The 26,042-nt window shown below is 40.2% G+C and overlaps 1 protein-coding gene and 1 pseudogene across 1 annotated transcript; both read right to left on the bottom strand.

The window, feature by feature from the left end:
- Positions 1-8,227: 8,227 nt before the first annotated feature.
- LOC141648065 (ABC transporter C family member 3-like) lies at positions 8,228-15,443 on the bottom strand. Its single transcript, XM_074456520.1, has 9 exons — positions 11,450-15,443; positions 11,257-11,343; positions 10,546-11,175; positions 10,155-10,319; positions 9,712-10,006; positions 9,375-9,589; positions 8,908-9,213; positions 8,735-8,798; positions 8,228-8,636 (listed from the first exon to the last, which is right to left on the bottom strand). The coding sequence occupies exons 1-9, from the start codon at positions 13,769-13,771 to the stop codon at positions 8,284-8,286; spliced, it is 4,437 nt and encodes a 1,478-aa protein (XP_074312621.1). The 5' UTR covers positions 13,772-15,443; the 3' UTR covers positions 8,228-8,283.
- A 1,651-nt stretch (positions 15,444-17,094) lies between these two features.
- Positions 17,095-24,184, bottom strand: LOC141648064 (ABC transporter C family member 3-like; annotated as a pseudogene).
- Positions 24,185-26,042: the final 1,858 nt, after the last annotated feature.

Below are 26,042 nucleotides of genomic sequence, written 5' to 3'. Positions count from 1 at the left end.
CCTTTTAACGGTTTTGAGATGATAGTTGGGATGGATTGGTTAGGAAAGTATAAAGCTAAGATAGACTGTCATCAAAAGAAAGTATCCTTAAGAGGTCCAAAGGGTGTTAGTGTGTCTTACCGTGGGTTTTTAGTCAAACCCAAAGTTAAGTTGATTGCAGCTGTCACCTTGAAGTCGTATCTGAGGAAGGGATGTCCTCTGATCTTGTGCCATGTGAGAGATGACCGGATAGAGAGCCCGGCAGTGGATGAGATACCAGTGGTGGGGGAGTTTGCAGATGTTTTTCCGGAGGAGATTCCGGGGTTGCCACCGAAGACGGAGATAGACTTCACCGTAGAGTTGAAGCCAGGGACGGGGCCAATCTCTAAGGCACCGTACCGTATGGGTCCTAAGGAGATGGAGGAACTTAGGAAGCAGTTGGATGATTTGATAGAGAAGGGATACATTAGACCAAGTGTATCGCCTTGGGGAGCACCAGATTACTTCGTGAAGAAGAAAGATGGGAGCTTGAGGTCCGTGCATAGATTACGGGAGTTGAACCGTGTGACGATAAAGAACAAGTATCCTTTGCCAAGGATAGATGACCTGTTTGATCAGTTGAGCGGTGCAACAGTCTTTTCCAAGATTGATTTGAGGTCGGGGTACCATCGGTGAAGATTAGAGAGGTGGACATACCAAAGACAAATTTTTCACGTCAAGGTATGGCCATTATGAGTATGTGGTGATGCCGTTTGGGTTGTCTAATGCGCCGGCGTGTTTATGGATTTGATGAATAGAATCTTCGAGACAAGACTTGGACTAGTTTGTAGTAGTGTTTATCGATGATATCTTAGTCTACTCTAAGACTAAGGAGGAGCATGAGGAGCATCTCGAGGATCGTCTTGCGGACTTTGAGGATCATGAGTTGTATGCTAAATTGTCCAAGTGTGAGTTCGGTTAGAGAAAGTTGCTTTTCTGGGGCATGTAATCTCTAGAGATGGGGTAGCTGTGGATCCGGCGAAGATTGAGGCAGTGACAAAGTGGGAAGCACCAAAGAATGTCGCTGAGGTTAGAAGTTTCTTGGGTTTAGCTGGATACTACAGACGGTTCGTGAAAGATTTCTCCAAGATAGCTAGACCGATGACAGCGTTGATGAGGAAAGAGAACAGGTTTCGTTGGGATGAGAGTTGTGAGACGGCGTTCCAAACATTAAAGGAGCGTTTGACCACAGCTCATGTCCTCGCATTGCCTGAAGGGAGCGAGAATTTTGAGGTTTATACAGATGCCTCGAAGAATGGGCTGGGATGTGTGTTGATGCAGAATGGTAAAGTGATTGCCTATGCTTCTAGGCAGTTGAAGCCTTATGAGGAGAACTACCCTACTCATGATCTGGAGTTGGGTGCAGTGGTGTTTGCTCTCAAGATTTGGAGACATTACCTTTATGGAGCAATCTTTAAGGTATTTTCTGATCACAAGAGTCTCAAGTACATCTTCACGCAGAAGGAGTTGAACATGAGACAGAGGAGGTGGATGGAGTTGATTGGCGATTATGACATGGAAATCATCTACCATGAAGGGAAGGCCAATGTTGTTGCTGATGCTTTGAGTAGGAAGAGTGTACATTCCTTGTGTACAGCTCTATCTTTGATGAGGGATGAGGTAGCGAGCTTTGGGATACATATGATGCAGAAAGGAGATGCCATGGGTGATATGACAGTACATCTGGAGTTTTATGATGATATTCGGGGTAAACAGGCTTTGGATCCTAAGATAGTGGAGTGGAGAGTCAAGTAGAGAAAGGGACAAAGTGTCCCTGGTTTTTATTCATACGAGATGGTAGTTTGAGGTTTGATGGTAGGTGGTGTGTTCCTAATGATGAGGAGTTGAAAAAGACGATCATGACAGAGGCGCATTGCACACCATATTCAGTTCATCCAGGTGGAGACAAGCTATACAAGGATTTGAAGAAAACGTTTTGGTGGCCTGGGATGAAGAAAGAGACAGCTGAGTTTGTGTCCCGTTGTTTGACATGCCAGAGAGTTAAAGGGGAACAGAGAAGACCACAAGGTAAGATTCAGTCTTTAGAGGTGCCTGAGTGGAAGTGGGAATCCATTTCCATGGATTTCATTGTGGGTTTGCCTAAGAGTCAACAAGGTAACAACATGATTTGGGTGATAGTGGATCGTCGACCAAGTCGACTCACTTTGTTCCAATGAAAGATACATGGACTAAGGCACAATTGGCTATGGCCTATCGAAAGAACGTGCTTAAGTTACATGGAGTCCCTAAGGACATAGTGTCCGACAGAGATGCGAGGTTTATATCGAGGTTTTAGAAGGAGTTGCAGAATCGTTGGGAACAACTTTGAAGATGAGTACAAATTTTTCATCCCGCGACGGATGGGGCGACGAGAGAACAATCAAGACTCTTGAGGATATGTTGCGAGCTTGTGTGATGGATTTTGGTGGTAGCCGGGAGCGAGGGTTGGACTTGATAGAGTTTTCTTACAACAACAGCTATCACACCAAAGATTGGTATGGCACCGTTTGAGGCTTTGTATGGGAGGAGATGTAGGAGTCCAATCTGTTGGGACGATAGTCTTTGAGGCAAAGGTTTTAGGACCAGAGATGGTGCATGAGATGGTGGAACAGATTAAGATGATCGGGAACGGATGCGAGCGGCCAGGATCGACAAAAGAGTTATGCAGATCTACATCGTCGGGACATAGAGTTTCAAGTTGGGGACAAGGTTCTTCTGAAAGTGTCTCCGATGCGTGGAGTTATGAGATTTGGGAAGAAAGGCAAGCTAAGTCAGAAGTTTATAGGGCCTTATGAGATCTTAGAGCGAGTTGGGGAAGTTGCTTATCGTCTGGCTTTACCAGCTGCGTTAGAGAGAGTGCATAATGTGTTTCATGTATCGCAGCTGCGGAAGTATGTGAGTGACCCGTCACATGTGTTGGAGGCAGAGAGCTTAGAGCTAGATGAGTCCTTATCATATCTTGAGGTGCCTAAGCAGATTCTAGACCGAAAGGTCAGAAAGACTAGGAGTGGTGAGACAGTTTTGCTTAAGATCCTTTGCTCTAACCACGAGACCGAGGAAGCTACATGGGAGCCAGAGGAAGCTATGAAAGAGCGTTACCCTTTCCTCTTTGATCAGGTATGTATGGTTACGAGGACGTAACCTTGTTTCTTTTAGGGGGGTAGGAGATGATCGCGAGCAGTTTTTACGAGCTTTATACCCCTTTTATATGTTGTGTCGGTATGTTTGTCGGGATGAGTTGGGTTAGTATCATGTTTTACGTTGAATTTTGTTTGACCTTCGAGTCGGGAAGCTTATGGGAGTACCTTTGTTTAGTAGTGGTTTGAACTTCGGGGACGAAGTTCCTTTTAAGGAGGGAAGACTGTAATACTCCGTATTTATAAGTCTTGGGGTACTCTATCGAGTAGCCCTTACTCTGTCGAGTAAGGGTAAGTTGCGAAATAAAATAGTTTCGACTGTTGGTACTCGATCGAGTAGCTGGGGTACTCGATCGAGTAAGGGGGTACTCGATCGAGTACCTTGGGTACTCGATCGAGTGTCCGGTTTTACGGGGAGTTTTCTCGGGTTTTGTTAATTATGCGATTAAGGTATTTAAACATAATCGTCATTGTTTTAAATCACTTTTACAAAACCTAAAACCCTGTTTAAGAGAGAAAGCAGTTCATCATCTTCCTAATCGCATTCTTAGCAATTCCGGAGTTCGACGGTCGGTTCTTGTCGTAATTCGTATCGTTGAGTTCCTTGCGTCGAGGGTAAGCTTTTAATATAATTTTTATAATGTTTTGTTAAGATTGGTTAAACCCTAATTTAGAGATTGGGGGTTTTGGTGTGTAGTTTGTGATGTGTAGTCTCTATGTGTTATATGATAGGAGGAGGGTTCGTAGAAGAGGCGTTTTGATACAGCTGTAGATACCGTCTGCTTGTTGTGCTTTCCAGATAGGATTTCCTACTCAGTATTAGTCCCATAATGGGATATTGGTGATGTGCTGTATTTGGTTGTTTGATATAATGATTGTACTGTGTTTGTGGTTGTGATTGTTGTTGATGGTTCTCGAGATGCGTTCTCGGCTGAGTGGGGTCACTTGCGGGAGTGACTTCACGCCCTAGTTTCGCCCTTCATGGAACCCGCCACGGAAGGGGATGTGCACATTAATGGGACAGGGTTATCGCTCGGTATGATGAGCGGGGCTTAGGTGGGAACGGCCGCGTCCCCCATCGGCAGTGGTCGGTCCAAAGGGGACGATCAAGATTGAGATGATGGGAGTTGGTGGTGTGTGTGTGTGTGTGTGACATTCAAATTGTCTGTTTATCTTATTATTGTTATCTATATTGATTGTGTGATTAGTATCGACCCCGGTGTTGTTTTGTAAACCTGCGGTGATCCATTCGGGGATGGTGAGCAGATATTGAGCAGGTATTGAGATGAGTACTGGGATAGCTGGGATGCCACGACATGATGATAGGAGTCTTCCGCCTTTACTTACTTTTTAGTTAGACAGTCAGTTTGAGAATAATGTATCGTACTTTTAGTTGGTTTCATGGATTGTAACTATTCGTTAAACTATTTATAATAAACGTTGTTTCTTTATTGTTGTTTGATTATCATTGCCTCGGGTAACCGAGATGGTAATGTCTTCATACCTGAGTGGTCCTAGTAAGACACTTGGAGTATGGGGGTGTTACAGTTATTACATTTTATTTCTTGACGATTATACAAATTTTTTATGGACATTTCCCATTACAAATAAATCCCAAGTCCCTCAAATTTTTATCACCTTTCACAAAATGATAAAAACTCAATTTAATTTATCTATTAAAACGCTTCAATGCGACAATGGCCGTGAATTTGACAATTCCTCTCTTAAATCCTTCTTTGGTTCTCAAGGCATGTTATTCCGTTTTTCTTGCCCCCACACCTCACCACAAAATGGTAAGGCGGAGCGTAAAATCCGGACCATAAATAACACCATCCGAACCTTGTTAATTCATGCCCATATGCCCCCCTCCCTATGGCACCATGCTCTTGCAATGGCCACCTACATTCATAACATACTCCCTAGCAAAGCAAATAACTACGAGTCCCCCACCTCTAGTCTATACCACCGAGTCCCGACATACACTCACCTCCGGACCTTTGGATGCCTTTGCTACCCTCATACTCCCTCTACCTCTATCCACAAACTAGCCCCCCGTGCTACGCCTTGTGTCTTCATTGGCTACCCGTCAAGTCATCGTGGTTACAAATGTTTGGACTTAGTCTCAAGGAAAGTATACGTTGCTCGACATGTGACTTTTGATGAAACGGTTTTTCCCTTCGCCCACTCCACCCCTTTACCGTCCTCATCTTATTCCTTCCTTGACTCTAGCCCCTCCCCTTATATGTCTCAACATATACAGCCTATCCACGAACCTGACACTGCCACACCCGACCCAAACACGCCCTCCCCACCCAACTCTCAACCCGGGTCTCCTATCCCTCACGCCACTCCTACCTCTCCTCCCCCCAGCCCTCGCCACAAATGGCAACCCGAGCCAAACACGGAATTTTCAAGCCCAAACCCGTCTTTGATTTATGTGCCAAAACTGACCTTTCTCCTATTCCCAAGAACCCCATAGTTGCCCTAAACGACCCTCATTGGAAACTTGCCATGACGGACGAATATGACGCACTCATTAAGAATAAGACTTGGGTTCTTGTGCCCCGACCTCCTAATGTCAATATAACGCGTTGTCTTTGGCTCTTTAAACATAAATTCAAAGCTAATGGTGATTTGGAGCGATACAAAGCTCGACTTGTTGTTAATGGCAGGTCTCAACAGGTGGGAGTGGACTGTGACGAAACTTTTAGTCCCGTGGTGAAACCCGCGACAATTCGGTCTGTTCTAAGTATTGCGGTGTCTAAGAAATGGCCAATCCATCAACTTGATGTCAAGAATGCTTTTCTACATGGCCACTTAGCTGAGACAATTTATATGCATCAACCGCCCGGTTTCCGCGACCGAACTCACCCTGATCATGTATGTCTCCTCCAAAAATCTCTATACGGCCTCAAACAAGCACCGCGTGCGTGGTACCAACGGTTTGCTAATTACGTCTCTACAATTGGATTTAGTCATAGTAAATCGGACAATTCATTATTTATATATCATGATGGTACTAATGTGGCGTATTTGCTTCTCTACGTGGATGACATAATACTTACTACATCTACTGTTCGATTCCGCGATGAAATTTTATCTCATCTTCGGTTCGAATTTGCGATGACGGACCTTGGACCACTTAATTTCTTTCTCGGTGTGTCGGCAGTTAGACATGATCAAGGCCTTTTTCTCTATCAAGAAAAATACACCGAGGACATCATTAGACGGGCAAGTATGACCTCGTGTAAACCCGCCAAGACTCCGGTAGACACAAAGTCTAAATTAAGCGCCGGCGCCGGCAAACCAGTCCCTGACCCGACTCTGTTTCGCAGCTTGGCCGAGGCTCTTCAGTATTTAACCTTCACTCGCCCGGATATATCTTACGCCGTACAGCAAATTTGTCTATTTATGCACGATCCGCGTGAAGCTCATTTCGGTGCTCTTAAACGGATAATCCGTTACCTGAAAGGTACGACTAAATATGGTCTTCATTTAAATACATCCTCTGCTTCCAGTTTAACAGCCTATACCGATGCGGATTGGGACGGGTGTCCCGATACTCGCCGCTCCACCTCCGGCTACTGCGTATACCTCGGCAACAACCTCGTTTCCTGGTCTTCCAAACGGCAGGCCACGTCTCCCGCTCTAGTGCTGAGGCGGAATATCGCGGCGTAGCTAACGTCGTGGCAGAATCATGTTGGCTTCGCAATCTCCTACTTGAACTTCAATGCCCAATTCGGAAAGCCACTATAGTATACTGTGACAATGTCTCGGCTATCTACAATCCCGTGAACCACCAGCGCACAAAGCATATAGAAATTGACATACACTTTGTCAGGGAAAAAGTGGCTCTCGGCCAAGTGCAGGTCCGTCATGTCCCTTCCCGTTATCAGTTTGCCGATATATTCACAAAGGGCCTACTCAAGTACTCTTCAACGATTTCTGAGCTAGTCTCAGCATCCGTCTTCCTCCCGCTTCGACTAAGGGAGCGTATTAGAATAAGATATTATTCTTTGTATATTCTGTTTATTAGTAAATATTTGTTACCATGTATTACTCCCTAAATCACGTTGACTAGCATCAGTTTAGGAGAGAATATTGCTATTAGTTGCTAACAATAGTCTATGTTGTATTATATAAAGAGGTTGTAAATCATTGATTAATTCAAGGAAAATCAAATACTTTCAGTCCCCATTCGACACTGGTCTTTCTAAATAAATCTCTTGAACTAATAAATCAATTAACTATGTATTACCCACCGCCAAATTAAACGCACAATACTTAGATAGACAATTGGGAGAAGCACGAGTAAACATAGAAATGATAGAATTAGGAGAAGCATCATTAATTCATGATCTCCGGTATAAATAACACAATTACACAATCAATATTTGGTAATTCTGATTTAGTAGTTAAATGTCGACATCGGTACTTCGATAGTGAGGCGAAGTGTGTAGGACGGTGATGTTTGACATCGGTGGTTTATAACTGTGGTATAATATATGGTTGTAGAGTAGTTGGCGACAGTGATCGACGCCCGTGGTGGGTCGGAGAGGAAATAAGAGAATATGAGATGGATAGATGAGAGAGAAGTGAGACGGAGAAATGAGAGGGGTAGAATTGTCATAACTGTACTGTGATGAGTAAAATGTGTACTACACACTTATAAAAACTTCGAAAAGACGGTTTCTCAACAACGTTATTGAGAGACTTCTCACATAATGGGGTGGGGATCCATTGAATTTCTTTTTTTCCTACGAATTAAGGTAGGAGTTTAGGAGTATATCAAATGTTTCTTAAAAATCGAGGGTATATGTTAGAATTCGGGAAAACACAAGAATACATTGTAGAAAATCTCCAATCTAAATATATGTGAGATTCGAGTATGGGACCTTTTCTATCGAGAAACAACGCTTTTTCATTAAATTCCGTGTTTACTGATTTATATCCAAACTAATGATTGAGTGATTGATGTTCAAAGTAATTTCGCCTATGAACTCGGTAACATATTCAATTTTCTTTTTTGACAACGATAAATTTTCATAGATAAAAGCAAAAGTTTAATTTGCCAGGGTGATCAATTAAGCATAATACAGAAAATGAGCATAAATGAATGAAGTTAACTTCAGTAATCTGCTCTAGAATTAGATCTACTTGCATACTCTGCAACAAGTTTGGAAAATGAAGACGACTTATTCTCTAGCAACTTCGAGGGAGTATCGCATTCGTGAACAAGTCCATTGCTTAAGAGCACCACCATATGACTGTCAATAACTGAAGTAATCCTATGGGCAATAACAATGACTGTTAAATCCGAAAAGTGTTGCCTTAATGTCTGCTGTATTAAGTTATCTGTTGCTGTGTCGACTGATGCTGTTGCTTCGTCCAGAACCAGTACCTTGCTTTTCTTAAGAAGGACGCGACCTAGACACACTAGTTGTCTTTGGCCCATGCTCCAGTTCTCTCCATTCTCAGTTACTGCCACATAGACATGTAAGTTTGTCAAGGGAAAATTGTCGAAAAGTATATCCTGCCATCCTGGCAAACGAGTCATTTTTTAGGTTAAAAAAACAAACCTATAGAATCAAGCTTTCCTTCTTTCTTTCTCACATCTTCAGCAAGTTGGCACTTATCAAGAGCCTATATACACCAGGAAGTCAATTATCAAAACCCAAGTTAGAAGTTACGAAAATTTTCAGTATAGGTGTCCGAGTTTGACAGAATTCCACTTTGAATATCTAATGATTACCTCCCAAATCTGATCATCAGTGTACTCCTCTAGGGGATCCAGGTTTGTTCGGACGGTCCCTTCGAACATGGTGGGATCTTGAGGGATAATGCTCAATCTAGACCGTAAATCATGAAGTCCAATGGTGGAAATGTTGATGCCATCAATGAATATTCTGCCGGCAGTAGGCTCAACAAGCTGGAAGAGTGTTTGTATGAGGGTTGATTTACCACTGCCTGTCCTTCCTACTATTCCTGTCTTTTTTCCTCCTTCGAACGTGCAGGTTATACCCTGTAATACTAGCGGCAGGTGTGGTGCATAACGGACCTGCATTAGTGAAATAACAAGCAATTTGATTATGAGGCGTAATTTCTATTGAAATGTACGGAAACACAGAAATTCAGTTTCCAGGTATCTCATAATGAAATTTCGTTAAGAATCGCGTCAGAAGATTTGATGAAAAGAACCAGTAGAAGACTAAAATTGACCTTGAGGTCCTGAATGCCGATTTCTCCACAAGAAGGCCAAGAGCTGTCAGGCCTATTTTTTTCTATAACAAGGGGAGGCTCGCTTTTTATACAAGTATACTGAAGGATTCTCTCGACTGAGATGATCTTATTCTCCATGATGCATAAATTCCATACCGCCCAACCTTGCACCACATTCAGATCTAGTCCATATGTCACAGCTAGACCAGCAATTCCTTAACAAAGAAAACAGAAGACTGACTGTCAAAAGCAAACCTGGCAGAACTAACCCATGTCGGGTAATAACAAGGCTAAGGTTTAAGGAAGACTAATACATAGAGCATTAGAGCTTACATACCAGGATTAATCAGTCCAACAGGAAGAGAGACTAAAAATATTGCAGAGCATGTAAATACGATCAAAGACAGCAAGTCCAAGCGAAAGCAAAGCCACAGAATTGCAGCAGCACTGTAGAATTCTGCTTTTGAATATTCATTTATAAGATTCAAGCTTGTTTTACAAAATCTGGATTCATGGTTAAAGCTCCTTATGGTTGTAGCCCCAGATATAGTCTCAGAGAAATGCTGTATCACTGGAGCTTTCGCTACTCCACCCAATCGACTGAGTTCTCTTGCTGAAGGTAAATAGTATTGCTGCAGAACGACATTAACCGTAAACGTTTGATGTAAAGCCTATGAATAGTACTGAATTTGCCCACATATAAAATGTCTGTGAGACAATTTTAAATGAGTGTTTGCGAAAAGTGTACGTCTCAGGATTGATGTCAGACTCTTGAATTACCTGATACCAAATAGAGATTGCAGCAACGGGAATGAAAATAAGGAAAACCTGCCAAGCGACTTGTGACATCACGCCAACAATCCCAATGAGCTGAATCAAACGAAATACAAATTTACCAACTAGATTTGCGATGTTCGTATCAACTGCACTTTGATCTGTAGATGCCTGAAACAAGACAAAACATGAAATTCCTATCCCTTTATGGGAGACAAGGGAGTCGGATGTAGACAGCCTTACTGAGACTAGTAATGAAAATTGCATTCAGATTTGTATAAACCGACTGTTTCATCATAATATAAAAAGCAAAAGTACTAGAATGGTGTATCTCAGACACCTCTGGTGACTGACAACTCCTACAGAGAAACAAATGTGAAGAGGAAAGTTTACATACACGGTTCAAGATCCGGCCACTTGGAGTAGAGTCGAAAAAAGACATTGGAGCTCGGAATATGCAGGAATGCATCTTACTGAAAAGCAATGTCGCAGTCTTGTATGCAACCGTGGCAAGAAGGGTTGCCCTGGCAAGGACACAAAAGGCACTTCCAATGGACAAAACGACATACACCATTATCAAAGTGCTTGAATTAACAGTAGGCTCAACATCAGATGAAGCGGGTGTCGCCCAAGCCATCCAATAATTGCTTAAAATCTGTAGAAACTGGAAGAAAATTTGTGATAACAGTATGAGGGGAACTAAAGCTCCCCCATATGCTGTGGTGATGTACTTCCAGTACACTGAAAGTCCAACTCTACCTTTCTCTCGTTCTTCTTCTTCTACAAGTTGTCCCTTAACAGAGTTATGGTCATCCGTTTCATCACTATGTCCGCCATTGATCTCTTCTTCTAAGAGCATTTGGTCACTAAGATGCTCATGAAGCATTGAGTTTCGTGGATCACGCTCAACTGGATCGAGTGAAGACAGGGCTTGTTCATGTGCTCCCACAAGTTCTATAAAGTTTGTTCCTGCAGAAAGAATGTCATTGTACTTTCCTGCTTCCAATATTCTTCCATCTTTCATGACCTATTAAATCATACATTATCAAGTAAGCGATTATTTAACTCGAATTTGAACAAAGAATGATTTCTTCATATAACTTCTCACCAATATTAGATCAGCAGCTGGTAAGAACTCCATTTGGTGTGTGACATATATAACTGTTTTGGATTGTAAGAACCCAAGAAGACATTCCTGAAATAGATGGACAAATATTACGAATGCCTCAAAAGAACAAAAAATTTATGGAAAAACATGGGATTGGTATATAGTTAATAATTATGGAAAAACAGACTAATACCTTGAAGAGATGACTTCCAGTATGAGCATCCACAGCGCTAAAAGGATCGTCAAATATGTAAATGTCAGCGTCTTGATACAAAGCGCGAGCAATCTGTATCCTTTGTTTCTGACCACCACTTAAATTGATACCCCTCTCACCAATAACAGTATGATCTTCAAAGGGCAAGATTTCAAGATCCTTCTTCAAAGCACAAGCTTCTAACACCCTGTCATATTTGACGGCATCCATTTCCTGGCCAAATAGAATGTTATCAACTATCTTCCCACTTTGAATCCACGGAGATTGTGAAACATACGCAGTCGACCCACTTAGCCTTAATATTCCAGATATCTTTGGAACTTCCCCTAATATACATGTCAACAAGGTGGACTTGCCGGAACCTACAGTACCGCAGACAGCTACTCTCATGCCATGATGAACTGTCAGATTGATGTCCTTCAAAGTAGGGCTTTCCTCAGATGGGTCCCACTTAAAATTCCCACCTGATATATCAATAGCTACCTCGGACATAGCTCGAGGAAGTCTTTCGACAGAGCTGGGGTCCAAGTCATCATGGCTAAGGAATGACGCAATTCTATCAAGGGAAATTTTTGTTTGTATGATCATAGAGATTGTTTCAGGCAGACTGTAAATAGGTTCCTGAAGAATTCTGAACGTAGCAAGTGCTGTCAAAATTTTCCCTGTTTCCAGAGGAATGCCTATAATTATACATGTTCCGAAAGTAATGAGAGACACGAATGTTGGGGTAGCGTAGAAAAGACATGTTGTCATAGCGAAAACATATAGAAATTTCTTCAACCAACCATTCTCGACATTTCTTAGCTCAACAATCTTAGACAGGAATTTCATTTCCCATGCTTGCAACTTGAGAATTCTCATATTTTTCAATACTTCGGATGTAGCCTTCATTCTCTTATCCTTGGACTCCATTAACTTCTCTTGGTACTTCTTAACTAAGGTCGATAGAGGAAAATTGACGAGCATGAGGAGCACGGTGGTGATAAGCGAAGCGATTGATGCAAGCCCAAGACTTTTGTACAAGATCATCAAGGCCAATGCCACCTGCAAGATGACCATCCATGGATCATGGATGAACCAACTAAAATGGCCAACCCTCTCTGCATCAACCGACATAATATTGATCATTTCCCCACTTGAATGACCTTGTTTCGATAGGCAAGAGAGTGTCAAGGCCTTCTTATAAATGCTCTCAGTAAGAACCGCTTTCACCCTAACACCAGCCACTTGAACCCTTAAGAACCAATGTCTATGAGCAAGGCATTCCACAAGCTTGGCACCACAAAACGCGGAAACTAAAAGAAAGCCTTCATTTTTTATTTCCCTCTTCCCATTAAGGTATTGGACAAAGGTATCAATAAGGTACGGACCGACATATGAAGCCAATGTGTATAGGAGACAATACAAAGCTGACTTTAGGATATCAACCCATGTGAAGAAAATTAAGGCTTTGGCAAGCTGAAATGTTGTTACTTTCTTACCCTTTCTCCCTCGATCTTCTAAGATATCCCGAAAACTGATGTAGGACTCGTTAACATCGTCTTGACCCGAAAGAGGAGGGATATCCTCAAGGTCCAAGACTTTCTTATAACCCTTAGCTATTAAAGACCCTACCCAATAGAAAGTTAAAGTATTTAAGAATCCAGCATTCAAGTATGGACTAACTAATGGTTCATCCCCAATTTTCTTGCTACCATTTAGCAGTTTCTCTTCCAGACCGCTATTATTTCTAACATCCTTCCGGAACATACTAGCACAACAAAGGAAAAGGCCTGATACAACATACACAGCATCTGATAGCAAAACTTGAACTGGCAAGTTTCGATTTTCAATACACTGAGCTATATGTACGACAGTGCAGTAAGTGGAAAGAGCAAGGTAAACCCACCACCAAATTCTCAACAAAAGTGGAAACTCTGAAGCATTCGAGCGCTTGCAGAATTGAGTATGCAAGTAAATAGAAACTAGTGACCATGTAGCAACCCGGATCAGTAAAATGAGAAGGGTTGGTAAATTTTGGTCTGACCAACCAGTTTCATGCCAGTAGAAGTAATTGAAGAAACATAACACAAGATTATATATAGAAAGAGCTAAAGAAATGTAAAAAACAGGTTTATAGCTCAAGGATTTGTTTTTAGATTTTTCATTGTTGTAATTTTTTCGGCGTAACATAGTCCATATCCATGCACATGTTAGACCAAGAATCAGAAGCAAGTGTAGTATAACAGAAAATCCTACTAAAAACAGTGGATTGCTAAGGAAACCAGTAACTGAGTTTTGTTTGAGCAAGATTCCTGACATACTTGTGATAAGGTTCAGTTATTCCGTAATCATAGAAAACATACTGAGAGGTTAAGTTTTAAAAAAGCGGCATACAAAAAAGTTTTTGTGAACTACAAATTAACTCAAAAATTATTTTAGAATCAAGAGATGCGGATTTAAATTTATTGTAGTCAAGTCAAAATAATAGTAGTGCCATAAATATAGAGTATGGTGTTCAAGTGAGAATAGTCATCTTTTAACTACTATTCTTGATGATGACAGTGATTTTCCACTTAAGGTGTCATTATCTTGCAGAACAGTCCCAAGAAAAGTCAATCAGTTGTACTTGGGGATCAAGGATCATTCAATGTAAATAAAATTTATATAATTACAAGTGTTTGTTATAATCTGAAGGAGCAGCCGCCAGTCGGTCACGTTGTGTAAATACTCGGTACCAAATTCTATACGCAATTGAGTAATGTCGTTCTTGTGGTGGAGTTCGTTAACATAAAACTCATATAATCAGGAGAAGGTATAAAAGAGAAGGTCGGGAAAATTACAAGCGTAATAATTCCGTAAGAGCATTAGTTGTCATGAGTCATGAGTCATGACTGAGATTGCCAAAGTGGGCTATACATATGACTATAAGAGAATGCAAAAACAAATGCTTACTGAAGCAAAAAGTCATCAAAGTCATTTACCAAGCAAGTTCCACTCATGATAAGTATGGACCAAAGAACACTACATTCAACTTTACTTGGTCATCAAGATCAACTCTCAACAAAAAGGCAAATGCTAAATGTCGAAGACGGGCCATTTTGGCCTTTTCTAAAAAGACGAGATTTTGAGATCATATTACAGCTACCATAAGCCGTAAAACTAGCTGGACCATTGTAGTTACATCTGATCATAAAATGATTACAAAATCCCGTCTTTTTGGAAAGATGAAAATGGTCCGGAATTGAGCACAGTGGTTGGATAAATAAGAGATCGATTCAATTCAAGGTAGGCTAGGCAAACCTAATCGGTCATGTTGGATTTGTGTTTATGTTACCTACAAACAGGTTGTCAATCACGCAACCCGAACACAGACCCAATTACATGAACGAATGATGAACTTACAGGCAAAGAAGATATCAGCAAACCAGGAAGGTTGCAAGAGTTGCTGATCTCCAACCTGAAGAAGCTACTAGCGTCCAGTAATTTGATGGATCTGATTAATTTTGTAAGGAAGAGATTCGTAGTAGCTCTTTCATGGATGAAAATTACTCTATCACGGACTTTTTTCCATTACTTTTTCATACATTACCTCTCATCTAAAAACAAAAGAAAAATTTATCTCTATCCCTCTGAAAATTAATCAAATTAGTCAATGAAATTGAGGTTTATCAAACAATGGTTCAAACTGAGTTAATTTGTCAGCTATATTAAATAAAGAAGACCTAATTAATTTAGGATAAATGGAATTGGGGTTTTTTTGAAAATTAGGGTTAATAAAAATTAGAAAAATATGAAAGGATGGGTTAGGAGGGGCGGTGGGGAGGTCGGAGGTCATCAATCGGGCGTGTAGTGGCCGACGTTCAGGGTGGTGACAGGGGCGGGAGGTTCTGAGTTCGGTGGTGGTGTGGGTGGTTCTGAAGTCGGGGGGGTCTGAGTTGGTGAGGATGGGTTTGGATGGCCCAATGGGAGGTCATTTATGGTGGCAAGGGTTGTCCGGTGGACAGGGAAGGATGAGGAGTAGGGGGTTTTCAATAGGGGTAAGCAAAACCGTGTACCCGATACGGTTTTGAAAACCATAAAAACATTAAAAGAGTAGAGTTGAAAGAGGAACTTTGCATTTTTTTTATTTTTTTTATACAAAAACTGCAAACCGTGTCAGAAACCGTATATACGGTTTCGTTTTTGCCCGACCCGGATACGGTACGGTTTTTATAAAACCGTATCGTATGTACGGATTTTCGTATCGTATATACAGAAATCCGTATAACTGAAACCGTATATCGTATCATATACGTATTATAAAACCGTATCGTATATTTTTGCTCACCCCTAGTTTTCAATTCATTAGTTGAGGAGGGGGAGTATGTGGTGCGATCTAAGGTCCGGGCAGGTGGAGGAGGGTGGTGCGGTGGTTGGTTGATTGGTGTGAATAATTTAGAGATTATTATTAGAATGAAATAATAAAAGAAGGTAATTTATTTTCGCAATACGATTTTTATTCATTATAGTACTTTTTACCCAAAATTTTTATTTGTCTGCCCTTGGCTAAAAAACCTTCAAATTTTGTTCTCTCTATCTTCTCTCTATCCTTAACCTCCTTCAAATTCTTCTATTGTGAACGATAGTTCGAATATAGAGGAGGACGGAGGTATTTAATTCATTATTTCATTATTAAAGATTAAATTGGCTATTTATTATAGTTTTGTTCTTTTTTTTTTAATTAGGTTTTATGTTAAAAGGGGGTAATTCATTAGTCAGTAAGCAATTGTGTTATACTGCATTGTCCATTACGTAATATAATCGTCGGAGACATGGGCATATAGTCGCCTGTTGTATGATGGTGGGTTAACTAGTCAACGTAGATTGTAGTATCAGTTGCGTACTGCATTTTTTATAAAGAAAGAAGACTCACTTGTGTAGTACATAATTATAGGTGAAAAGTACTACAGGCAACCAAATAAACGGAGTAGTAGTGTAAATGCGTAATACACAGGCAACAACAACCAACAAATGCAGCATAGGCAACAACCACCACCCCTCACTGCAACGTCCCGCCGACAAACCCCCTCCCCCAACGACAACCATAGCCGGAAATAGAGTAATGGGAAATTAGAGATAATTGATTTGAGAGAAATTAGAGAGGGAAAATGAGAGGAGAAATGTGAGGGGTATTATTGTCAACAATGTACTAAGATGAGTAAAGTGTGTACTGCGAAAATATCACCCAAAAAGAAAATAGAGTGTAGAAATGACAAGTATATTTTATTTGGGCAGTTACTCCACGAAAACTCCGGAGAGACATTCTCTTAATAGCGTTATTGAAAGACCTCTCACATGATGGGTGGGGAGCCACTGAATTTCTTTTTTCCCTACGAACTAAGGTAGGAGTTTACGAGTATATCAAATATTTCCCTTCTTAAAAATCGAGGGTATATGTTAGAATTCGAGAAAACACAAGAGTACATTGTAGAAAATCTCCAATTTAAATGTATGCGAGATTCGAGTTTGGGACCTTTTCTATCGAGAAACAACGCTTTTTCATTAAATTCCGTGATTTATATCCAAACTAATGATCGAGTGATTGATGTTCAAAGTAATTTCGCCTATGAACTCGGTAACATATTCAATTTTTTTTTTGACAATGATAAATTTTCATAGATAAAAGCAAAAGTTTAATTTGCTTGTGGTAACATATTCAATTAAAACACTAAATTTGTTTTCAGGGCGATTAAATAAGCAGATAATACAGAAAATGAACATAAATTAATCTGCTCTAGAATTAGATCTACTTGCATACTCTGCAACAAGTTTGGAAAATGAAGACGACTTATTCTCTAGCAACTTCGAAGGAGAATCACATTCCTGAACAAGTCCGTTGCTTAAGAGCACCACCATATGACTGTCAATAACTGAAGTAATCCTGTGGGCGATAACGATGACTGTTGAATCCGTAAAGTGTTGCCTTAATGTCTGCTGTATTAAGTTATCTGTTGCTGTGTCCACTGATGCTGTTGCTTCGTCCAGAACCAGTACCTTGCTTTTCTTAAGAAGGACGCGGCCTAGACAGACTAGTTGTCTTTGGCCCATGCTCCAGTTTTCTCCATTCTCAGTTACTGCCATATAGACATGTAAGTTTGTCAAGGGGAAATTGTCGAAAAGTATATCCTGGCAAACGAGTCGTTTAGGTTAAAAAAACAAACCTATAGAATCAAGCTTTCCTTCTTTCTTTCTCACATCTTCAGCAAGTTGGCACTTATCAAGAGCCTATATACACCAGGAAGTCAATAACCAAAACCCAAGTTAGAAGTTACGAAAATTTTCAGTTTAGGTGTCGAGTTTGACAGAGTTCCACTTTGAATATCTAATGATTACCTCCCAAATCTGATCATCAGTATACTCCTCTAGGGGATCCAGGTTTGTGCGGACAGTCCCTTCGAACATGGTGGGATCTTGAGGGATAATGCTCAATCTAGACCGTAAATCATGAAGTCCAACGGTGGAAATGTTGATGCCATCAATGAATATTCTGCCGGCAGTAGGCTCAACAAGCCGGAAGAGTGTTTGTATGAGGGTTGATTTACCACTGCCTGTCCTTCCTACAATTCCCGTCTTTTTTCCTCCTTCGAACGTGCAGGTTATACCCTGTAATACTAGCGGCAGGTGTGGCGCATAACGGACCTGCATTAGTGAAATAACAAGCAATTTGATTATGAGGCGTAATTTCTAATGAAATGTATGAAAACACAGAAATTCAGTTTCCAGGTATCTCACAATGAAATTTCGTTAAGAATCGCGTCAGAAGATTTGATGAAAAGAAGCAGTAGAAGACTAAAATTGACCTTGAGGCCCTGAATGCTGATTTCTCCACAAGAAGGCCAAGAGCTGTCAGGCCTATTTTCTTCTATAACAAGGGGAGGCTCGCTTTCTATAAAAGTATACTGAAGGATCCTCTCAACTGAGATGATCTTATTCTCCATGATGCACAAATTCCATATGGCTGAACCTTGCACCACGCTCAGATCCAGTCCATATGTCACAGCTAGACCAGCAATTCCTTAACAAAGAAAACAGAAGACGGTTTGTCAAAAGCAAACCTGGCAGAACTAACCCAACTCAAATCGCTGTGTCGGCTAATAACAAGGCTAAGGTTTAAGGAAGACTAGTGCATAGAGCTTACGTACCAGGATTAATCAGTCCAACAGGAAGAGAGACTAAAAATATTGCAGAGCATGTAAATACGATCAAAGACAGCAAGTCCAAGCGAAAGCAAAGCCACAGAATTGCAGCAGCGCTGTAGAATTTTGCTTTTGAATATTCATTTATAAGATTCAAGCTTGTTTTACAAAATCTGGATTCATGGTTAAAGCTCCTTATGGTTGTAGCCCCAGATATAGTCTCAGAGAAATGCTGTATCACTGGAGCTTTCGCTACTCCACCCAATCGACTGAGTTCTCTTGCTGAAGGTAAATAGTATTGCTGCAAAACGACATTAACCGTAAACATATGAATAGTACTGAATGAGTTTTCGCGAAAATTGTACGTCTCAGGATTGATGTCAGACTCTTGAATTACCTGATACCAAATAGAGATTGCAGCAACAGGGATGAAAATAAGGAAAACCTGCCAAGCGACTTGTGACATCACGCCAACAATCCCAATGAGCTGAATCAAACTAAATACAAATGCACCAACTTGATTTGCAATGCTCGTATCAACTGCACTTTGATCTGTAGATGCCTGAAACAAGACAAAAAATGAAATTCCTATCCATTTATGGGAGACAAGGGAGTCGGATGTGACAGCCTTACTGAGACTAGTAATGAAAATTGCATTCAGATTTGTATAAACCCACTGTTTCATCACAATATAAAAAGCAAAAGTACTAGAATGGTGTATCTCAGACACCTCTGGTGACTGACATCTCCTACAGAGAAACAAATGTGAAGAGAAAAGTTTACATACACGGTTCAAGATCCGGCCACTTGGAGTAGAGTCAAAAAAAGACATTGGAGCTCGGAATATGCAGGAATGCATCTTACTGAAAAGCAATGTCGCAGTCTTGTATGCAACCGTGGCAAGAAGGGTTGCCCTGGCAAGGACACAAAAGGCACTTCCAATAGACAAAGCGACATATCAGAAGAAGCGGGTGTCGCCCAATATCAGAAGAAGCGGGTGTCGCCCAAGCCATCCAATAATTGCTTCCAATCTGAAGAAGCTGGAAGAAAATTTGGGATAACAGTATGAGGGGAACTAAAGCTCCTCCATATGCTGTAGTGATGTACTTCCAGTACACTGAAAGTCCAACTCTACCTTTCTCTCGTTCTTCTTCTTCGACAAGTTGTCCCTTAACAGAGTTATGGTCATCCGTTTCATCACTTTGTCCGCCATTGATCTCTTCTTCTAAGGGCATTGGGTCGCTAAGATGCTCATGAAGCATTGAGTTTAGTGGATCACGCTCAACTGGATCGAGTGAAGACAGGGCTTGTTCATGTGCTCCCACAAGTTCTATAAAGTTTGTTCCTGCAGAAAGAATGTCATTGTACTTTCCTGCTTCTAATATTCTCCCATCTTTCATGACCTATTAAATCATACATTATCATGTAAGCGATTATTTAACTCGAATTTGATAAATATAAAGACATCAAATGAACAAGGAGTGATTTCTTCATATAATTTCTCACCAAAATTAGATCAGCAGCTGGTAAGAACTCCATTTGGTGTGTGACATATATAACTGTTTTGGATTGTAAGAACCCAAGAAGACATTCCTGAAATAGATGGACAAATATTACGAGTGCCTCAAAAGAACGAAAAAATTATGGAAAAACATGGGATTGGTATACGGTAAATAATTATGGAAAACCAGACTAATAAGTAATACCTTGAACAGATGACTTCCAGTATGAGCATCCACAGCGCTAAAAGGATCGTCAAATATGTAAATGTCAGCGTCTTGATACAAAGCGCGAGCAATCTGTATCCTTTGTTTCTGACCACCACTTAAATTGATACCCCTCTCACCAATAACAGTATGATCTTCAAAGGGCAAGATCTCAAGATCCTTCTTCAAAGCACAAGCTTCTAACACCCTGTCATATTTGACGGCATCCATTTCCTGGCCAAATAGAATATTATCAACTATCTTCCCACTTTGAATCCATGGAGATTGTGGAACATACGCAGTCGACCCACTTAGCGTTAATATTCCAGATATCTTTGGAACTTCCCCTAATATACACGTCAACAAGGTGGACTTGCCGGAACCTACAGTACCGCAGACAGCTACTCTCATGCCATGATCAACTGTCAAATTGATGTCCTTCAAAGTAGGGCTTTCCTCAGATGGGTCCCACTTAAAATTCCCACCTGATATCTCAATAGCTACCTCGGACATAGCACGTGGAAGTCTTTCGACAGAGCTAGGGTCCAAGTCATCATGGCTAAGGAACGACGCAATTCTATCAAGGGAAATTTTTGTTTGTATGATCATAGAGATTGTTGCAGGCAGACTGTAAATGGGTTCCTGAAGAATTCTGAATGTAGCAAGCGCTGTCAAAATCTTGCCTGTTTCCAAAGGAATGCGTATAATTATACATGTTCCGAAAGTAATGAGAGACACGAATGTTGGGGTAGCGTACAAAAGACATGCTGTCATAGCGAAAACATAGAGAAATTTCTTCAACCAACCATTCTCGACATTTCTTAGCTCAACAATCTTAGACAGGAATTTCATTTCCCATGCTTGCAATTTGAGAATTCTCATATTTTTCAATACTTCGGATGTAGCCTTCATTCTCTTATCCTTGGACTCCATTAACTTCTCTTGGTACTTCTTAACTAAGGTCGATAGAGGAAAATTGACGAGCATGAGGAGCACGGTGGTGATAAGTGAGGCAATTGATGCAAGCCCAAGACTTTTGTACAAGATCATCAAGGCCAATGCCACCTGCAAAATGACCATCCATGGATCATGGATGTACCAACTAAAATGGCCAACCCTCTCTGCATCAACCGACATAATATTGATCATTTCCCCACTTGAATGACCTTGTTTCGATAGGCAAGAGAGCGTCAAGGCCTTCTTATAAATGCTCTCAGTAAGCACCGCTTTCACCCTAACACCAGCCACTTGAACCCTTAAGAACCAATGTCTATGAGCAAGGCATTCCACAAGCTTGGCACCACAAAACGCGGAAACCAAAAGAAAACCTTCATTTTTGACTTCCCTCTTCCCATTAAGGTATTGGACAAAGGTATCGATAAGGTATGGACCGACATACGTAGCCAATGTGTATAGGAGACCATACAAAGCTGAAATTAGGATATCTACCCATGTGAAGAGAATTAAGGATTTGGCAAGCTGAAATGTTGTGACCTTCTTACCCCTCCTTCCTTGATCTTCAAAGATATTCCGAAAACTGATGTAGGACTCGTGAACATCGTCTTGACCCGATAGAGGAGGGATATCCTCAAGGTCCAAGACTTTCTTATAACCCTTGGCAATTAAAGACCATACCCAATAGAAAGTTAAAGTATTGAAGAATCCAACATTCAAGTATGGACTACCTAATGGTTCATCCTCGGTTTTCTTGCTACCATTTAGCAGTTTCTCGTCTAGACCGCTAATATTTCTAACATCCTTCCGGAACATACTAGCACAACAAAGGAAAAGGCCTGATACAACATACACAGCATCTGATAGCAAAACTTGAACTGGCAACTTTCGATTTTCGATACACTGAGCTATGTGTATGACAGTGCAGTAAGTGGAAAGAGCAAGGTAAACCCACCACCAAATTCTCAACAAAAGTGGGAAGTCTGAAGCATTCAAGTACTGGCGGCGTTGAGTATGCAGGTAAATAGAAACTAGTGACCATGTAACAACCCGGATCAGTAAGTCGGAAAGGGTTGCTAAATTTTGGTCTGACCAACCAGTTCCATGCCAGTACAGGTAATTGAGGAAACATAACACAAGATTATATATAGAAAGAGCTAAAGAAATGTAAACAACAGGTTTACAGTTGAAGGATTTATCTTTGGATTGTTCATTGTTTTTGTGATTTTTTCGACGTAATATGGTAAATATCCATGCAGATGATATACCAAGAAACAGAAGTAAGTGTAGTATAACAGAAGATCCCACTAAAAACAGTGGATTGTTAAGGAAACTAGTAACTGAGTTTTGTTTGGTGAAGAAAGAAAGCAAGATTCCTGACATACCGATGTTAAGATTCATTTTTTCCGTACTGATAAAATAAGTAGAGACGTTAAGTTTTAAAAAAGCGGCATAGAAAAAACTTTTTGTGAATCAGGAATTGAACTCAAAAAAATTAATTTAGAATCAAGAGATGCGGATTTAAGTTTATAAGAAGTCGAGTCAAAATAACTGTAGTGCCATAAATATAAAGTGTGGTGTTCCAGTGAGAATAGTCGTCCTTAACATTTTCCACTGAAGGTGTCATTATCTTACAGAACAGACCCAAGAAAAGTCAGTCAGTTGGTACTTGGGGATCAAGGATCACTTGATTCAAACAAAATTTACATAATTTGCCATTTTGTATTTATTTTGTAGTGGAGAAAAAAACAAGTTTCATAGTGACAAGTGATTGTTATAGTCTGAAGGATCAGTGGCGGTCGGTCAATTTGTTGTAAAAATAAAGGTTGTCTACATATCCAGTCATATCCTTACCGAGTAATCAAGCGGTAAGGATATGAAACTCAAATAATGAAGCGGAAAATGTAGCTGTTACTTGGTACAAAAGGTTCATCAGTTCATCGATCAGGGTCTTAGTTCGGTATTGAAAATGTAGCAGGTCAGTGATCGGGTTGCTATCCAAAGACCCGAGTGACCTGCTACTTGAGCAAAAGAGAAGGTCCACAAACACACTACAAGAAACAGCTCCATTACTGACCGAGAATTTTCCGACTAAAGTTTCCAACCAGAATTTTGAGTCGGTAAATACGAAATATCAGTCAGTAGTTTTTTTAGCGACTGATTTTAAAGGTACAGTCGCTATAAGATCTTTTTCTTGAAGTTAACTACGTACCTCGTTCTCACATAACTCTTAAACTCCTAATATTTTACGCGGTCTGAACTCCGGACACCCGACACGATAATAAGTCGAGCAACCTGGAGTCGACAACCACCATCCCCGCCAATTACTCTTCTGCTTCTTAAAGTTTGACCTCGAATTCATTCAATGGCTGATCATAGTGCTCATGCTGCAATTTTTCCCAACAGAATTTTGAAGGGAGACAAAACTAAATCAGCGAATTCAATTTCTCAATCCGACCTCCTTTTTTTTAATAAAAAAAAACATCAACTAAATCTACTAAAAGACGGGGTCTTAATGAAATTAATGATAAAACGACGAAATTACGTTTGATAGATGGGAAATTGCAGAATTACGATCCATAATAGTCGAATGATGAAGGGATTGTTTTTTTTCTAGCAAGGCAATTATGGAAAATAAGAGTAAAATGGGTAGGATTTAGCAAACTAGCGTGCGGTGATGGTGGCTGTCGACTCCAGGTTGGTCGGCTGCGGAGAGGGGGCTGTTGGCGCGAGGAGAGGGGTTTGAAGGGATGGTCGACGCGTGGATGGGGGTTAGGGAGGATGCCGGTAGAGGGAGGGTGTCGCTGAAATATATTTTGGGGTTTTCATTTCTCATGTTTCTCTCTCTTATTTTCTTGGGTAGGGGAGAAATGTGAGGGGTAATCTTGGAATAAGAGGGAATAAGTGTAGGATTGAGTAAAATGATATGCGGAATTTGCTTAGTTAATACTAGTGTAGAATCCACGCACAAATGCGCGGTTTTTTAGATAATAATATACAAATACGTTAAATATTATAGTTTGATAAGCAAATAAGAGCGAAAATTTGATAGTTTTCTTTCCATCGAAATCAAAGGTATCACCTTTGTCGAGGGCCCGAGGTACGTTTTGATATTCTTGTAGAATTTATAAAGATAAATTAAACAAGATCTCACATGACTAAATTTTGTCTTATAGATTAAAAATAATATCAAAAAATTCCTACAATTATGAATAGTGTCAAAAAAAAATAAGTGTTATTTTTTATTTGAATAGGAGATAGTAATGGCTAGAGAAAGGAGGGAAGAAAAATCAAGAGGCAAGAGAAGTCATCAAAAGTCTTCACAAAGCAAGTTCCACTCGTGATAAGTATGGACCAAAGGCAAATGCTAAAATGTGGCCAACAATAATTCGTACCTTTGTTGAGTCAGTCTCAACTATGCTTCATGAATCATGACTCATGAGATTTATTAAGTTTGGAGCTCATCACTTGGTCAAGTACTGACTTGTATCGTATATTCGTATCGTATCACCTTTGATTGAATTTCCGAACACTGGTTGGATGAATCAGAGACGGATTCAATTCGAGGTAGGCTAGGAAAACCTAAACAGCTGGAGTATGTCCGAATTTGTGGTTATGCAGTAGACCTGTCAAACGGCTGGACGGTCGGGTCATGCGACTTGGGTCATAGAACGGGTCATGTTGAATACGAGTCGGGCCATACGGGTGGTAGGCCGGGTTACGGTCAGAATACAGGTAAAGAAATACTCCCTCCATACCAGACCAATGGTAACATTGACCGTTTTGCCACTATTCATGGTCGTAGGGAATCTTCGATATTATTCTTAATCTATAAGACAAAATATAGTCATGTGAGATCTTGTTTGATTTATCGTCATAAATTTATAAGAATATCAAATTTTTATAATTTTTAATAATGCGTAACAAAAGATATTTACGTAGCAAAACGTGTCTCGACAAGTGTGAAAAAGTCAATGTTACCATTGGTGTGGTATGGAGAGAGTAGTTTCTAATGCCTTTTTTATGATTTTTTTAATCAAAATAATTTTTTTTAAAAAAATGTAAAACATATTTAAAATTAACATTTTAATTATATTCAATGTTTACATTCATTATATTGACATAATTATTAAATTAATTCTTTTATTAATTCTTTTTTTATTATTATTATATACTCCCTCCTATTCCCGATAATCGTCCCATTGTCCATTTTCGTCTAGTCGGGTAACTGTCTCATTGTCTATTTTTGGTAAGTGTTGTGTGATCCAAATTCAATTCCATTTCCGTCTATTCACATAACTGTCCCATTGTCCGTTTTGTGTGGTCTAAACTCACTTTCTTAATTCTTGTGCCATTTTCACAATGGGACGGTTATGTAGAATAGGAGGGAGTATTATACTCCCTTCTATTCATAATACTCCCCTCTTTCAAAAGGGCACGCAAATTAAGGGGAGAGTTATTTTATCGTAAAATATTGTGATGGTGTAAGATAATTGGAAAGAGGGGATGTATTATTGTGGGATAAGATGATTAAAATAAGTATTGTTATGGGGTAAATTGATTAAAATAAAATAAAGTATGAGTATTGTGAGGTATTGTTGTGGAGTGAAGTGATTAAAATAAGAATAATAAAACTTTACTAAATAAGGAAATTGGGAGAGTTACATGAATAGATGAAAAAGTAAAGGGGAGAGTTATTATGAATGGGTGTTGCTCTTTCATGTACATGATTTACTCAATCATGTACTTAATTTC

The sequence above is a fragment of the Silene latifolia genome, chromosome 3, assembly GCF_048544455.1.
Source record: "Silene latifolia isolate original U9 population chromosome 3, ASM4854445v1, whole genome shotgun sequence".
NCBI classification, from domain to species: Eukaryota; Viridiplantae; Streptophyta; class Magnoliopsida; order Caryophyllales; family Caryophyllaceae; genus Silene; species Silene latifolia.
The sequence above is the reverse complement of the archived record's forward strand: the minus strand, read 5'-3'. Positions and strand labels throughout refer to the sequence as shown.